The sequence below is a fragment of the Sus scrofa genome, chromosome 2 (genome assembly GCF_054392235.1).
Source record: "Sus scrofa isolate SSC_HxYL_T2T_F1_AM1 chromosome 2, Sscrofa_HxYL_maternal_Yorkshire_Landrace_v2.0, whole genome shotgun sequence".
Taxonomy (NCBI): domain Eukaryota; kingdom Metazoa; phylum Chordata; class Mammalia; order Artiodactyla; family Suidae; genus Sus; species Sus scrofa.
The window spans coordinates 32145505-32162500 of NC_139384.1; the positions used below are offsets into that span (position 1 = coordinate 32145505).

At 42.5% G+C, this 16996-nt stretch overlaps 1 protein-coding gene across 1 annotated transcript in view; it reads right to left on the reverse strand.

Annotated features, from left to right (window-relative positions):
- ELP4 (elongator acetyltransferase complex subunit 4) overlaps positions 1 to 16996 on the reverse strand; it is a 226732-nt gene continuing 209736 nt past the window's right edge. The window contains exon 10 of the mRNA XM_003122892.7: positions 1 to 412. Coding sequence (XP_003122940.4) covers positions 281 to 412 — 132 coding nt within the window. The 3' untranslated portion in view covers positions 1 to 280. The remainder of the gene's footprint in view (positions 413 to 16996) is intronic.

The window sequence follows — 16996 nt, forward strand, 5'->3', positions numbered from 1 at the left end:
TTGAGTTTTGGACATTTTATTTGCTTTTATTTAAAAATAAAATTATCTATTTTCTCTAGATACAGCCTAAAACAATTTTAAAATGAAAGTATTTCTGCTGTACTATTTCTGTATCAAAAGTTGGTTAAAATAATGAAGAACGGTGGCTTCCTTTTGCAATCCTTACTGTGTTTTTCAAGGATTGGAGGGTCAAATCATTAAGAAAAATATTTACATAAGCTATTAGCAATCATAATTAGAGTGTCACATAATTCTGCCTGCAACGACTAAGGAGGAATCACTAGAAGTCCAGGTGCTTCTCGCCTCCGGCCATCATGCCACAGCCTGGGCCCAGCAGCTTGGCGGATTCTGCCAGATCCTGTTTGCCTGAGCGGCTCACTGTGTCTGACAAGTCTGGAGGCAAATGCAGTCGCTATGGCAGAAGATTTCAGAGGAAGGAAAGAAAGAAGAAAAAAAAAATAATTAATTTTGCTTTTGCTAGCACACTTCAGAATACAATATTATGCTCTGTTGATCAGCATTTAGTCTTGCATATAAAATTCCTGCTAAAACAATTCTTCAGACTGAAGCCCAATATAATCACGTCCTATTCCTACCAGATTTTACAAATTGTAGCCATTACAGAAACTGGACCAGAAATATTAGTGGCATATTTCCAGCGTCGAAGCCTAAATGTACTCAGATTTTTCTTATTTAGGTAGAAATGAAAACATGTAAATGCACAATAAAAGCATAATTGAAAAATATCACATAATAATGGAAGGGTTGTTATTCCGTTTTTTTTCACTTTTTTGCTAGGGCTCCAAGATGGTGTCATTCAACTGAATGTAGCTTTTCAGCAATTATGGATTCCCACAAAGGCTTGTTTCCCTTCATCTATTATGTTGACCTGATGATTTTAATTTCAAGGTTATACCTTCTTTAAGGAACTTACAATTTTCATAGACACATGTCATGTTGACAAAATGAAAAAAAATGATACAAAGGGTAATTTTTTTTTCACATGCTCCGTTAACTCAGTCATAACATCAGCTACAAGTCTTGGTAAGTTTGCTTTTATGCATGATATTGGGTCATGTTTCCAAAAATATGTTGTAGTTTTGAACATTTCCCTATCTTAACTTTTTTCTGAAGATATGGGTTGATTTAAAGAGAATTAGTAACTGGCCATGGTTACAAAACAACTGCTATAATTAGAGGGAGAAATATTCATATTTCAAAAGAACTTTTTTTGGTTTTCAAAAGAACTTTTTTTGGTTTTCAAAAGGACCTCTATCGAGTTCCTATAATGTCAGGGCTCCCAGACCATATGATTTGTTTCACAAAAATCTGAACTCCTGTTGTGTTTCAGCGGGTTAAAAACCCGACTAGTATCCATGAGGCTGCAGGTTCGATCCCTGGCCTCGCTCAGTGGGTTTAGGATCCTGTGCTGCCGTAAGCTGTGGTGTAGGCTACAAGGTTATACCTTGCTGTGGCTGTGGTGTAGGCTGGCAGCTGTAGCTCCAATTCGACCCCTAGCCTGGGAACATCCATATGTAGCGGGTGCGGCCCTAAAAGGACAACAACAATGACAACAAAAAAGAACTCAAAGGAACATGTTTGTCATGTGAGGCAGAGTGGATGTGGGCAGCAAGAGGTAAGCAGGGCAGGATAGGGTCAGCCCCCGATGACTAAGCAAAGCCTTTGAGGAGGTGAACTGACCTGGTGACAACGATCTAGAGCCCTTTATTTGGAAACTCCCTTCACTATGGAAAAAAAAAAAAAATCCCAAGTGAAAAATGGAAAAACCATTTTTTAATTTTTTGGTCAAAATATTGTGATCTGCCAGCATATGTTCTGGCTAGTTTCTTTCCTGCTAAAAGGCTTGTTTATTGTCATGTAAACACAAGCTGTGTGCAGAGGATCAGAATATTTTAAAAAATTTAACTTATGAAAATATTCTTCCTTGATTTCAGTTTGCTGGTACAAATACATCTAGGATGAAAGACAGTATTATACAGATACGTGATCCACAAAGATGTCAGAAAGGTCCAGAAAAGCTATACTATCCATGCAGTATTATTTGTATCCTTAGCACCCAGCTTGTCATTTAAGTCATTAAATGTCTATTTACTGCATAATAAAGAAGAACTCAAAGACCTATTTGTTCCTTGGTTTTAAACAATTCTTTATTTCTTCATACCCTAGCTTCAGAAAGGCTTTCAAGTAGAAATCAAAGTGTGAAAGGCTCAGGAATCTAAAAGATAAGCAGGACTCTAAAGTCTGAGGTTACGAATGTCTTTTCTGTGTTACCTCTATCAATGTCCATGTGAGGGAGCAGGAGGGAAAGAGACAATGATACACCTGAGTTAACATTTAAGATCTTGTAGTTATTGCTAATGAGCAAAGGAATAATGACTAGGGTACACGCATGATCTGAAGACCCTCTGAAAGTTAAAGAAGTCACCGATGGAGTTCCTGCCATGGCTCAGCGGAAATGAATCTGACTAGTATCCATGAGGACGCAGGTCCTACCTGTGGCCTTGCTCAGTGAGTTAGGGATCCGGCGTTACCATGAGCTGTGGTGTAAGTTGCCAGTGCAGCTTGGATCTGGCATTGCTGTGGCTGTGGCGTAGGTCAGCAGTTATAACTCTGATTTGACCCCTAGCCTGGGAACTTGCATATGCTTCACCTGCAGCCCTAAAAAGACAAAAAAAAAAAAAAAAAAAAAAAAACCAAAAAAACAAAAAAAAAACAAAAAACAAAAGAAGAAGTAGAAGTTACCATTAAAAGAAGTGTGCATGTGTACCTGTGTGTGAGTACTTTTGGTTGGGACCTCACAAAGATGAGGTCAAACTGTGATTAGGCTGGGTAGGAACTCAACTGGAGTCAACAAATATTTAGAATCTACTGGAAACAAGGCTTTCTAAAAAGAGACGTGAACAGAGCGCCCTCCACACTCTGGGTTGCCTTACAGCTCCAGTAAAAGGCATGAGACAAGCACCCAGGTAGCCCTCAGAGTGAGCAGTCCAAGTCTGCAAGAAAGGCAGAGACAAAGCAGAACCATGGTGGGGGGGTGGGGAGGGCAGGAAAAAGCTTTGTGGAGTTAGGAAGGTGTTAAATAATGAACTGGATTCCGACATGATTTGCTTATTGGTAAGATACATCTTTTTTTTTTTTTTTTTTTTTTTTTTTTGCTTTTTAGGGCTGCACTTGCAGCATATGGAGTTTCCCAGGCTAGGGGTCGAATTGGAGCTACAGCTGCTGGCCTACGCCACAGTCACAGCAATGCAGGATCCAAGCTGTGTCTGCGACCTACATCACAGCTCATGCCAACGCCAGATCCTTAACCCACTGAGGCCAGGGATTGAACCTGCATCCTTATGGATGCGAGTCAGATTTGTTAACTGCTGAGCCACGACGGGAACGCCCTCAATATATCTTTAAGATGCATTTGGTGAAAGGGTCGTACTGCTCCGACAACCTTAAGGAGGGAACTAGTCTAGTTTATTCTGAACCAGAGAAATACAATCTATTTCAGGAGCTTACCTATTTGCTAAAAATTTCTCTTCCTCTGCTTCTCTAGGCAATGAGTGTGAGCCAGTTGGCTGGAAGCCCTTCATAGCAGAAGTAGCTAAATGTGACGTGTGACATGCTTGGAAATCTTTCAGCTTGAGTGGCTTTGAAGAAAAGTCAAATACTGTTCGTGTGTACCTTCTGAGCACAAAAATTTGGGGTGATGTGATTCAATGCTTCTAAGCAAATGTTACAGTGTAAAAGCTGGTTGCATACCCACGTCCTTTGAAAAAAGCCCAAGGATGGCTCTTGGAAACATGTGAATCCATGTGTGATTTTGCAAGCTTTGGCTGATTATTACTGAAGTGAGCTTACCATGCAGCCTACGTTCTCAAGCAGTGGGTTTTGTTTTCTCCCTTTCTAAGCCTCCTCCTGTGCACCATGTCAGTGCGATGTGAAGCAGGGAGGAAGAAGGAGAGATCAGGTTCCAGGCTTGCCAGGTGTGTCAGGCACTTTCCCTTTGAGGCTTCCAAAGCACTTACACACTTGACATGTAAATGCTCAGATGCTGCTGTACCCCAGATCTGTCTTCTGAAAAAATCTGCTGTGAGATACTCTGCCTAGCATGGGTGACCTCCTTTAGACTAAAGCTGCACGGCTGTGGGGGTATATATACATTTTTAGACCTTGAGTAATGATTTCAATAAAAATCAAACTATACAAAAAATCTTGTATATATCCAATCTTGTAAACCAAATCAAGGTATTCTTCTTTCTCATTCTATACCTGGGCTTCTGAGGCCGGGGCCAACAACATACCTTACATCTCTGAGCTAAAATTTTTTCTGCCTGATTTTCTTTGCCTAGATTTTGGGAAGAAAGGATGGTGCTGCTGAGGCAGGAGATGCTTATCTGGCTGGCTGCCTGCCTATTTTTTCCATGAATGCCTTGTCTAAAATGATGATTTCTCTGTAGGCAAAGGGATCTGGGAAGGGTGTGACAACTCCCAGGGTTCTGCAGAGGTCGGGGTGCTTTGCAGTGATCCATCCCACTGGACTAATGGGTCCTTTTTCTTCACTGCTACAAGGGGGGGAATAGCAAAGCTGGCAAAGTGCACTGGCAGATTAGGGGAGCTCCTCCCAAAGGCACCCTTAGGCCCATAGGAAGCCCTGGGTCATGATAAAAAAGCAACAGCAGAAGTGCTTTGCTCTGAGGCTCCAAGGGTGCCAAGGTGAGCCCGACTGAGATTATTCCCCCTTCTGCCTCTCTCTCTGTTTCTAGGTTGGGCTGAGCCACCATCTATATTTTGTTCCTTCTTGAGTCAGTGGCTACACTCATCCTACAGACACACAGGATTGGGTTTTCTGGCTCCACAGTTCTCTTCCCAATTCCTCTTTTCCTAGCCCACCAGACCTGTGACCGGCATGCACAGTTCCCAGACAGAAGGGGCCAGAAAATGTATCTAAATTCCATCTGGATTTGAGACAAACTGCAGGTAAATACCCATTAATATAAGTTTAATCAATTTATAGGTTTCCTACAGATGTGATAAATTCATTGAGGAATAAAAAACAAACAACAAACACCACCACCAAAAAATTGATAGTTTTCACATTTTGCCAAGACGAAACCACCAGGCCCTGCCTGTTTTGCGACAAAAACAATTGCTAGAGGACATTTTAACCCTTAGCGAAGGAGTATTTGTTTTAATCCTTTTAAAACTCAGGATATTTCCTGAAAAGTCGCACTTTCCATTACAATCACAGAAAGAGGGGTTAACCTTTCAAAGTACTTCCTAATAGATTTTTTCTTATTTCTTTAAAACATAGCTGAACATAGCCAATTCTTTTTCTCCTTCCTTTCTTTCTCTCTCTTTTCCTTCCTTCCTTGCTTCCTTCCTCCCTCCCTCCCTCCCTCTCTCTCTCTCTCTCTCTCTCTTTCTTGCCTGTGCCTCCAGTATTCAGAGATTCCCAGGCCAGGGATCAAACCCCCACCACAGCAGAGACCCGAGATGCTGCAATGACAATGTCGGATCCTTAACCCACTGTGCCACAAGAGAACTCCAAAACATAGCCAATTTATTATTTTTTTAATCTCATTTATTTTTTGTCTTTTGTGTTTTTAGGGCTGCATCTGCAGCATATGGAGGTTCCCAGGCTAGGGGTCGAATCAGAGCTACAGCTGCCAGCCTACACCAGAGCCATGGCAATGCCAGATCTGAGCCACGTCTGCAACCTACACCACAGCTCATGGCAACGCTGGATCCTTAACCCACTGAGAGAGGCCAGGGATGGAACCCACAACCTCATGGTTCCTAGTTGGATTCATTTCCACTGAGCCACAACAGGAACTCCCACAGTCAATTTAAATTAAAACTTGTAAACCCCTTGGACATGTAGGTTCTACATTAGTCCCTTCAGAGAGGCAGCCAGCAACAGTTTGATACCTCTCTCTGCCACTCGCTTTCAGTGTGACCTCAGGTAAGTCACTTTGCTTGCTTAGTTTCAGTGTCCTTAGCCATTATAGGTGAATAATCCTTCCCTCACAGGACTGATATCAGAATCAAATGAGATATGAAGCATTTTCTGAATTATTAGGGGTATTAATTTATTTATACTTCTTGCTCCAAGAGGCATTTGAGGTGGCTCATAACAATACACATGGGACAAGATAAAAAAAAAAAAAAAAAGTGAGCTTATTAGGGCTAGGAAATGGCTCTACAAATTTAATGAAAAATATATTATTATAAGCACCAGTACCAGGATATTGGATTTAGCCAGGTCTCATTGCTAAGTCTCAGCATTTAGTTTATTTTTTTATTTTTTATTTTAGGGCTGAACCTGCAGCATATGGAGGCTCCCAGGCTAGGGGTCGAATCAGAGCTACAGCTGCTGGCCTACACCACAGCCATTGCAACTTAGAGTCCAAGCTGCGTCTGTGACCTATAGCACAGCTCATGGCAATGCAGGATCCTTAACCCACTCAGCAAGGCCAGGGATCGAACCTGCGTCCTCATGGATACTAGTCAGATTCATTCCACGACAGGAACTCCATTCCAGATTCTTTTAAGAGCTCTGTGGTGCCCTCACCTGAAGCATGATTTGCTGGTTTCTGCAGCCATATTCCATGTTATGAGGCACTGCTCTGAATGGTAGGGAATGAATGAGAGTATAGGCTAAATAGCTCTAATACAGAGACATCCTGACTCATTCCAAAAAAATGGCTTAAGAAAGACAGATGTTTATATCTCCCCCACTTTATAGTCCAGAAGTAGGCAGTTCTGAGCTGGAAGGACGGGTCTGCCATCCTCAACAAGTGGCTTCTACTTCCGGCTCCAAGGCTGAGTTTTTGCTCTTCTCAGCTGGTGGGAAGAAGGGGCCAAGAAGACAAGACTTGGAAGTTGGACACATCACTTCCACTCACGTCCCGAACAGACATGGCCGTCCTGGAGGCGAGGGAGGATGGGAAATGCTTCAGAATGTGTTAAAATGTTCAGTAAGCCTATTACTATGGAAGAAAGAGCAAATGGATTCTGGGAGACAATCAGTGGTCAGCTAAACATTTGCGAAGGGTCACAGCAAAAGGATAACACTCCAGAAGCATTCCCTCACTGTGTGAGCTCCTGCTGGTGTCATGGGCTCCCTTCTTAGTTCCTGACCAGGAAAATGCACACCTGATGCCTGCACCAGCCCAGAAGTCAGGGGTTAAAGTAGTGCTCAGTGTCTCTTTCATGTCATGAAAAGATGTGCATTTCCTTTGTGGAAAGACTGATTTCCTGCTGGGGGCACTAGGAGGAGGATAGAAGGAATGAAATAGATAAAGCAGGCTTTGATGTATTTCTCATCACTATTATTTCTTCACAAGATTTCAGAGTGTTATTTCAGCTTGCCAAAAAAATCAATGCTATATGCCATTATGCAATTATTATAATTTTACATTATTCCTATTATTCCATAATCATTCTTTTTTTTTTAAGGGCTGCACCAGTGGCAAATGGAAATTCCCGGGCTAGGGGTTGAATCAGAGCTGCAGCTGCCGAACCACAGCCACAGCAATGTGGGGTCTGAGCTGTGTCTGAGACCTATGCCACAGCTCACGGCAATGCTGGATCCTTAACCCACTGAGCAAGGCCAGGGATCAGACCCACATCCTCACGGATACTAGTAGGGTTTATAACCTGCTGAGCCATAACAGGAACTCCCATAACCATTCTAGAATTATACTGCAATGTTATATTGTTTTGTTTTTGTTTTTTTTGTCTTTTTAAGGGTCGCACCTGGGGCATATGGAGGTTCCCAGGCTAAGGGTCCAATTGGAGCTGCAGGTGCGGGCCTACGCCACAGCCACGCCACGTCTGCAACCCACACCACAGCTCACGGCAATGCTGGATCCTTAACCCACTGAACAAGGCCAGGGATCAAACCCATGTCCTCATGGTTCCTAGTCAGATTTGTTTCTGCTGCGCCACAACATTGCATTCCACTGCAATGTTATATCGTAATTATTCTACATCTGGCTCACATTTTACAATATGGAATATGCATTTGCCTAATTTTGGTAACTTTTGTGTTAATCATACATATGAATAAAGCAGTGGAAATCTTGCCAGAACCATATTTTTGCTCTTTTTGCATTGGTAAGTGTGCATTTGATAGTGGTGGAGTATTTCTGGAAAAGATTCTGCCAAAACATGGTCAGGTTTTAGGTTTCAGTGTTGTTTGTTTGTTTAAAACCCAATTCATTTTCAGGGTTTCAGATTAAAATTGTTTTATTGAATGTCATAATCCTACCATATCCTTTGAATTGAAAAAATTCTTTTGGTTCTTCCCGACTGAGCTGAAAATTAGACAAAATTTCAGAGTTGGAACATTGCACACTGGCTGCCCATGGAAAAATGCTCAGGTGTGCAATTATTTTGACCGTCAATTATAACTGACAGGATTGTCTTGCCTCCAAACTCACCTCTCTGAAAGCAGATTGTGAAGAACTCACTTGTCTAAACAAAAGTGTGATTTGTGAAAAGCCATGTGTCTGTGGGAGAGATTGCTAGCTTACTCCCAATATCTGTTCTCTTCCTCTGTGGCGAGTAAAAGAACCTCTGAACATTAGTGGGACATGTGGCCTCTGAGAATAAAGGCCACGTTTCCCAGCTTCCCTTGCCAATAGATGAGGCTGAGTGATTAAGTTCTGTTTACTTCATGTTGAACAGATGAAGCTAAGTTCAAGGTGAGATCCTTAGAGGAGGGGGCGGCGCCATTTACTTCCCTTTTCCCTTGGCATCGCTCTTTGACTCCAGCAAGAGGGCCCTTGCCTCATGGCCTGAGGAATTAATAGGGTGAAGGGGATGTGCCCATCTCGAGCCTGTGCCCTTCTTTATAGGACATGGTCTGGGTACTCAGAACCTCAGCACTCCCTGTGCAAATGGACACAAAGGCTGCAAAGGTCTCTTCCTTAGGTTTGTACCCCATGGGTGAGCTGTGTTGTCTGTGTGTATACCTTGGAGCCCCAGGAGGAGCCAAAGGCTGGCTGTTTGTGGGCGTGGACAGTTTGGATGTGCAGGTGGGGTGTCCCCACGCATGATCACATCACTCACTATGTGTGGCAAGGAGGCAGGGCTGGGGAGAGAAAGGAGATGGGCGATAGGCCAGTTCTTCCTATGTCCCCATGTTCTGGAGTGGAACCCTGACCCTAAATTTATTTTTTTATTTTTTATTTTTTGTCTTTTTGTCTCTTCAGGGCCACACCTGTGGCATATGGAGGTTCCCAGGCTAGGGGTTGAACTGGAGCTGCAGCTGCCAGCCTACGCCATAGCCACAGCCGCGGGGGATCTGAGCCATGTCTGCGACCTACACCACAGCTCATGGCAATGTCGGATACTTAACCCACTGAACAAGGCCAGGGACCTTTGTCTTCGTGGATGCTAGTCGGGTTCATTAACTGCTGAGCCATGATGGGAACTCCCCTGACTCTAAATTTCAACTTGGCTTCCAGGAAAGTCTATTTGTGAAGGAAGGGAGATAAAGCATATTTAATGATTTGTTGTCTCAATAACTTTTAAATATTGCGACATATAAAAATGTGGTCCTTTATTTGCATTCTTGCTCTAGGCTCCACAACGTTAGGGACAAGCCAAACTTCCCTCTTCCCACCTCCTGAAGGGTGGACTTGAGGGCAGGTGCTAAAGCAGCCATCCTGGACCATCGGATAAGCTATGCACTGAGGAGGGCGTAGCAAAACCACATAATTAGTTTAGGGTCTCCTGACACACCATCTGGCCACCAAAAAGAGGCCTGGATCACCAAGGTGAGCTTCTACGTGGTGTGTATTATCTATTATTTCAGCTGCTGCATTGTAACATTTCCTTAATAACAGCCTAACCTATCTCCCTGTTTATAGAGACTTTGGTACCTGAAAAATGGATCAAGCTCTACAATCAAAATCTAGGTTGATTTAGTGGTTGAAAAGTGGGCAGTGAGTTCAGGATTGCAGATTGGAAAGCTGAGGAGCCCTGTTAGGCCTGTGATAATCTGGAAGCAAACGTCATACTTCCTAGTCGGTGGCCCGAGTTGAAATGTTGGAGAAATTCAGAATATTGGTGTGTTAGGGGCTTCCTGCCACGTCTAGCAGAGTTATTAACAAAAGAGACATGAACTCAGGCTAGAGCTACAGAGTTTGTACGAAGATGTAGAGGGTCTACAGATCTGTTAAAGGAGGTGCTCTGTCTGCAGCTCACAATTTAAACCGACTAAAAAGCTCGGTAATTTGGGGCGTCAGAGGGTTGGAAAAAACCCAGCAGTTTCTGCAACTGCATATTGAAGCAGAGAACCTTCCCAGCTGTCTGTGTCCCTAAGCCTTGGGGAAATGCCTCATTAAGAGGCTGGCCAGAAAACAGGAGCCAGCTCAGAGACAAAAGTCAGATTAAGGGTGTTGCCTTCCCTCTCAAGTCGATTATTTCAGATGGCTTCAAGCTAGTTACGAGCAAGATGAAAGAGAGGGGAAGAGGTAGAGGCCACAAAATAAGACACAAGTCTTGAAACAGTTGTGGTGGACATGCATATCCATTTCACCTGCCTCGTGGTGTGTCTGCCTGCAGGTAAGAGGCTGGAAAGGTGTGAATTCGGCTTCTCCAGTTAGATGCAGAGGTACTTGATTTAGAAGGTGGAAGGGAAGCAGCTGCTATCTTCCTGCTGCTTTCACTACTGCAATTTGCAAGTGCTGTTGCAGGGACAGTTTTTTTGTTTTTTTTTTTTTTTTCTTTCCTTTTTTTCCATTCCTGGAACTAGTCAACAGCTTCATAAGAGCAGAGATGCAGCTATGGCAGCCAGCCCAGTGTTTCAGGGTCTAGTGACTTGCTTCATGGGGGTCAAGAAGTGCTGGGGGCAGGGGCACGGGGAACTTACTGGCTCCGAGATTGCAGCCACAGGGCTGTGTGCTTTCAGTGAATAGTTGCAGTCTCCCAGTTCCTCACCTTCCTGATTTCACAGAGGCAGCAGCCTTCCTGGAAGCCAAGTTTGGTGGTGCCATCCTCCAGCCCTTCCCATTATTTCACTAGCTCCCAATGTTCCTGACTGCATAAAATAATCTGATGGCATCTGTTTGCTGCAGCTGAATCCTAGAGCTCTGTCTGGACAACTCTTTGGCTGTGATTACTTGCATGTGGAACCAAAGGGAAGCAGATCGACAGGGAAGCTTCTCAAGTTTTGAGGGGGGTGTTATGGTGGCAAAGAAACTATAAGCCTGGCCAAGAGTCTATGATTACTCAACCCCCAAAGAAATTTTGGGTCTCCAAACCTGACCTATCATTAAGTGGGCTATAAAAACTGTGCAGCCCCCAAAGGGCACATTCTCCGATGGTGATTTCATATAGCCGTCAATGAGAACGGACGGATGGACGGACGGACAAGGAAAAACTTCCTAAAGGGATACAGCGGGCAGTGGACAAGGGTGTTCCTTTCAGAGAGCAGAACTGGGGGCTACATGCTGGGCTACAGTCCTCTACTGCCAGGGCAGAGGATTTTTGCATTTTCTCACCAGGAGGATTCCCCACTCACCCCTGAAGAGGAGGGAATGTGTGGGAAGAGGCTGTTCATGGATATTTGGGTTCCAAAGCATTGTGGACCATGAGAGAGACTGATCATTATCCTCCCCCATCTACTTTCCCTTCCTCCGTTTGTAGAAGAATCTGTGAATATATGGTCATCTTGAATAAAGATTTGACTTTCAAGCTTCCCTTGCAGCTAGTTGTGGATTATGTTCTCAAAAGAGCAGAAGTGATGTTGCAACTTCAGGATACCCAAATGGAATTTGAAGGCATTCTGACCTCACGGTCCATGTGCTCACTCAGTACTCTAATATGCCACAACTTCTCTAAGCACTATAGGTGAAACAGTGAACAAGACAGGCAAAATCCCTGCTTTCAAAAACCTTCCCACATCAGAAAGAAAGGGACAGTACAGAGACACTTACTGACTCAAGGAGAGAGAGCTAACACACAGGACAACCCAACAATGGAGAAAATGATTCAGATAGTGAGAGGTCTTTTAAGGAAATGAAACATGGTGACATGATATTGGCTGGGGGTTCTACTTTAACTGGTGAAAGACTTTCTGGAGGATACATTTGAGCTAAGATCTATATTTTGAGAAGGCACCTGTGATGACCTGGCAAAGAAGTTTCTAGGCAAAGGGAGTAAAATACAAAAGTCCTATGGTAGGAATAAGCTTGGCATTTTTGAAGGATGGAAGAAAGGGCAGTTTTTCTGGTGCAGTCACTGAACAGGAGAGTGGCCATGGAGAGGAGAAGTTTGGCTTGGTAGGAAGATAAGCCATTACAAGCGACTTGGATTTAATTCTTAGAGCAAAGGCTGTGCTCTCACTTGTATCCTTACAAAACCATACATGGACATTTTCCTGAGAAAACAACAGTGGTTGTAAACATGTATATTCTATTAAAGACACAACTTCCCAAAAGGTGGTATCCACAGGCTTTGTAGATCCTGCTTTCTTCTGATTCAGAAAAGACATTCTAGTCACTGAATGACTCACAGGATTCTCCCACCCCCACCGTTCTCCTGGGGCGAGTGGTGGTCCTCAACCTCATGCCTGCCCCATGGGAAGATTCCAGGTGGAGGGGTTGGGCCCTGTGTGAAATGTTCCTAGAGGAGAGACCCTGGCAGTGCTCTTTGTGGCGATGGTTTGCCCAGTTTAATCTTCTTAAAAGGTAGGTCAGAATCTTTTGGACTACTTGGTAACATGAATGCCACCATGTTTCAGTCCCAATGTTCCTGAACTTTCAGACACTGAAGATATGGGGTGATTCATGTTATTTTCCTCCTTAATTCATACCCTGATGGAGAATGAATTAGATTCTTCCTGAAGATCTTAACATGGTTTTACTTTCTACACAAACTAAAGGCAGTATCTTCTTTTCTTTGGGCCTCTCCTTTGTTCTTCTTTTTTTTTTTTTTTTTTTTTTGTCTTTTTAGGGCCACACCCGTGGCATATGGAAGTTCCCAGGCTAGGGGTCAAATTGGAGCTACAGCTGCCAGCCACAGCCACAGACACAACAACCCCTGATCCGAGCAGCATCTGTGACCTATAACACAGCTCATGGCAACATGGATCCTTAACCCAGTGAACGAGGCCAGGGATCAAACCCATGTCCTCATGGATCCTAGTTGGTTTTGTTACTGCTGAGCCACAACAGGAACTCCCTCTCCTTTGTTCTTTTGCACATTTTATTCTCATCAATGTTCTTACACAAGCAGGACAGAAGAAAAAAAAATATATGTATATCATTTAGGTAACAGATGAAATAAGGCACCAAATTGTTACCTAAACTTGGACGGCAGACTGTGAAGCCTTCCCTCCCACCTCCCTTAGCTTCTCCTCTGGATGGAGGAAGGATAAAGGATTGGGGTGACATGTGTGCTCCCACATGGCCACTGTGATCCCCTGGTTGTGCATCACTGCCAGAACGAGAGTCCTCCCATCTTCCTAACGGATTCCTCCCCCCTCCCCGCCCCCCCCATCCATCATTCCTGAATTGCAGCAGGGTTTCTCACTCTGGCAACCTTTTGACTGGTCTCCAACTCTGCTTAACCCAAAGCTTGTATGGGCTCTGGAACACACAATGAAGGCAGGCGCATATGCTCCAGAGTGTGTAGAATTTGAATTAAGCTTCAGCAGGGCCAAGCTGAGAGACTTGAGATCTAGGGCCTACTGCTGCTATGGCAGTCATGGAAGAAGACTGAGATCTTTCTGTGGATAGACTGTCAGTGTGATAGGTTCTTCAAGCCTGCTTTGCCCCTTTTCTACTCAAGGCAAGTGAGGAAACGTTTTAGGAGCAATATTTTGGGTACTATCCCTCGGGCGGCTTAAGAAGAGTAAGATAGTTTATGAACATATGGTGTTTTTAGATCTGAATGTTGAGCTTGGGGAAAAAAAAAACTTCTTTTAGAAATAAATTCAAACTACTGATTATATGAGAATTCCTCTTTATCCCCCCCCCCTTTTTCTTTTAAAGCATATGGTAACTACTCTGGAGGTGGCAAAAGGTAACAATCTCTTTATTTTTGTCTATCAGAATTCAAACTAATGTGTTATCCTTACTGTAATCAAAAACCTTCTACTCAGTAAACTGTTAGCAGATAAATGCTTATGTAAGCTCAAGGTTGACCCCTAAATCCTAGAGGTTTTTAGAACTATAGCAGATCCATTATTTAACTTAGGGACTATAAGAGGTCTCACTGACACACAGCTGATGGAATAGAGGAGTTTTAACCTGTGAAAGAGCGGGAATCAGAGAATTTTGAAATCAGATAATTGCTTGAGTCATCATACTAATGTCAGGCCACTAAATCACTTTCAAAATGGGCAGCTTTGGATGAACCCTCCCTCCACTGTATTTTTTTGTATAGAAGTGTAGCATATATATGAACATATATTGATTTCCTGTTGGCCATCCATGAATGAGTCCTGGAGCATAATGGCCAATGTGTTTGCTTGCATAATGCCCTTCAGCGTATGCAGAACATTGCTCCACAAAGCCCTGGGATGGGGTATGAAGGACTCGGTGGAAATGGCAATGTACCACATCCCGACAGCATTACATCTTCCAACTGCTCTTTAGTTACTTTGAGACCCCCGCGTTTAAGGGTCTGCTAGTTCCTGGGTATGAAGAAAGAATTTTTAATGGGGCCAAATGTAGGTGTTTACAAGGGGGAATTGTTGTTTTTTATTAGGAGCTGCCTTATGTTCAATAGTTGTATTTACTTTGTCAAGCTGGCCAGAATTAGAAATCCCCATTGCTAGGCAGCCTAGAGCGTCTGCGAAGTATTTCTGGGCATTCAGAACTGAGGCATGTGCTGCCCAAAGGCAGGTTTCATTACAGTGTGTTATTTAGTCCTTGTTCGTCCCTCCCTACCCCCACACCCTCAGATAGCAGTGCTTCTATAACAGGAAATCTGGGTTACTTTATGCTGAAACATATTTACATGACTGAAACACGACAATTAACGCATTTGTAAAGCTTGAGGGATAGGCACATTTTAATGGTTTTTTGAAGCAGGCTGATTTCCTGGAGCTTTTAATCTTATTTTATGTCGTTCTGCATGCATGAACAAGTTTTTCTTTACTATAGGTACTTGACAAAGTCTACCTGGTATGAATGTGAATGGAGAGAAAATAATATAAAAATTAACTTTATGCTTTATCTCTGCCAAACCATTCCAAACTGCTTTCACCAGTTCAATGTATATTGAGGGCTATGCTATTATTTTTGACATGTTGCGTTAGCTTTTATACAAAGGCAGTTAGGCACTATGTTTTTGGCTTGACGAAAGGAAATATGGCTTTCTCTATACTGACAGTATAAAAACAGTTGATAATGCATGAAAAGTATCAATTACATCAGTGATCTTCTTCACTCTTCATGGTCAAAGGTACCCTCTCCTAAGTGGTGTCTATTTACTTGCTCCAAACTTAAATTAACAGCCAGGTGGTATCAGGCAGTATTATTTGATAAGTGCTATTGTATGTGCATGAACGTGTGTATAAGTGTGTATAAGTGTGTATGTCATGAATATTTGTGTGTATAAGTGTGTATGTCATGAATATTTGAAAAGTCTATAGATTCATTAATTGCTGAAATCTTGGTAAAATTTAGAAAAAAGTCCTTTCGCATCAGAACCCTTGGAAATGAAATGAAAACTTCCATTTTCCTTTTGATGTCTGAGAGGAGGCGAACTCTGCAATCCCCCAACCCCAACTCCCACTTTAAAAGTTTATGGCAAATTTACAAATTACACTGGTTTCAAAAGAGTCACTCGGTACATCTATCTCTCCCTTCCATAGACCTCCCTCCTCACCAGTTTCAAAGGCAGCTCACTGAGCAGACTGGGCAAAGCGAGAGCCCTCTCTCTACATGCCTTAGGGCAGTGATGGGGCAGCGCCAGACCGAGCGCTCTAGCTGAGGGATACAGATTAGAGATGGGGAACCTAACTCCAAAGAGTAACTCTCTGCTGAAGTGACTTCACAGATGAGAAGTATGCAGAGAATCAATTTAGTCTTAGACAGAAAACCTTTCCATGAATAATGGGAAATAAAGTTAAAGGAAATGAAGCAAATAAAGCAAGAAAAAAATACTGATGATGAGAAAAGAGCAAAACATTTGTGAGTATATAGATAAATGACTCTGCCTACTTTCAGGGACGTGCTGTGTGTTTGTTTATTTGGTTTAATCAAAATGCATGTTTCTACGGAAATGTTAACAAGAGCTAAGTTTAATTTCCACATGGATAATTTAGAAGTAATTTCTCATAGAGATGATTTTCTATTCTTTAAAAACTCATTTGCTTTTCTATGTGGAGGATTTTTCTCCCCACCACTTAATTTTACCATTGAGCTTAATCATTTTACAAGGAGGTCTGAAAGATCCTCCAACTGCAGAAGAACCAACAACTTGATATATCGAATTGGTTAAATTCTGTCTCAGAAAGAGTCAGTCTGGTTCAAGCAGAAACTCTGAAGTTTAGTGTCATTTCAGCCACGGTCTGTAGGTATGCTATGGGAATGTTCCTTTTGATATATGTGAAATTATGCACTAAAATGAAATAATGAAGGAAAGTGATTTTGTAACTGATATATAGGGTTAATTCTCTAAGTTTTCAAGATCTAAGGTAAATGAAATATACATATTTGTACATTTCTGAGTCCCTTAATATTATCAGAGCACCAAAATTTCTCGAGGCATTGAAAGCAAAGAAAAGCATGATTTGTGGAAAAAGATAATCAAATAGTTTCTAAAGTTCAATAGTGACAAGCTTCACAATTTAACAAATGGTGATGAAAAATGGGAGTTTTTCCTTTAAAATTATATCAAGTAGTGGTATTTTTTCTTCTGTCTCTCACTTTAACTTATGTCCTAAAGGGATATTATTTGCTCTAAATCAGTTTAAGCAAATACATCAAATAATTACCCAATTAAATATATGTAAATTATA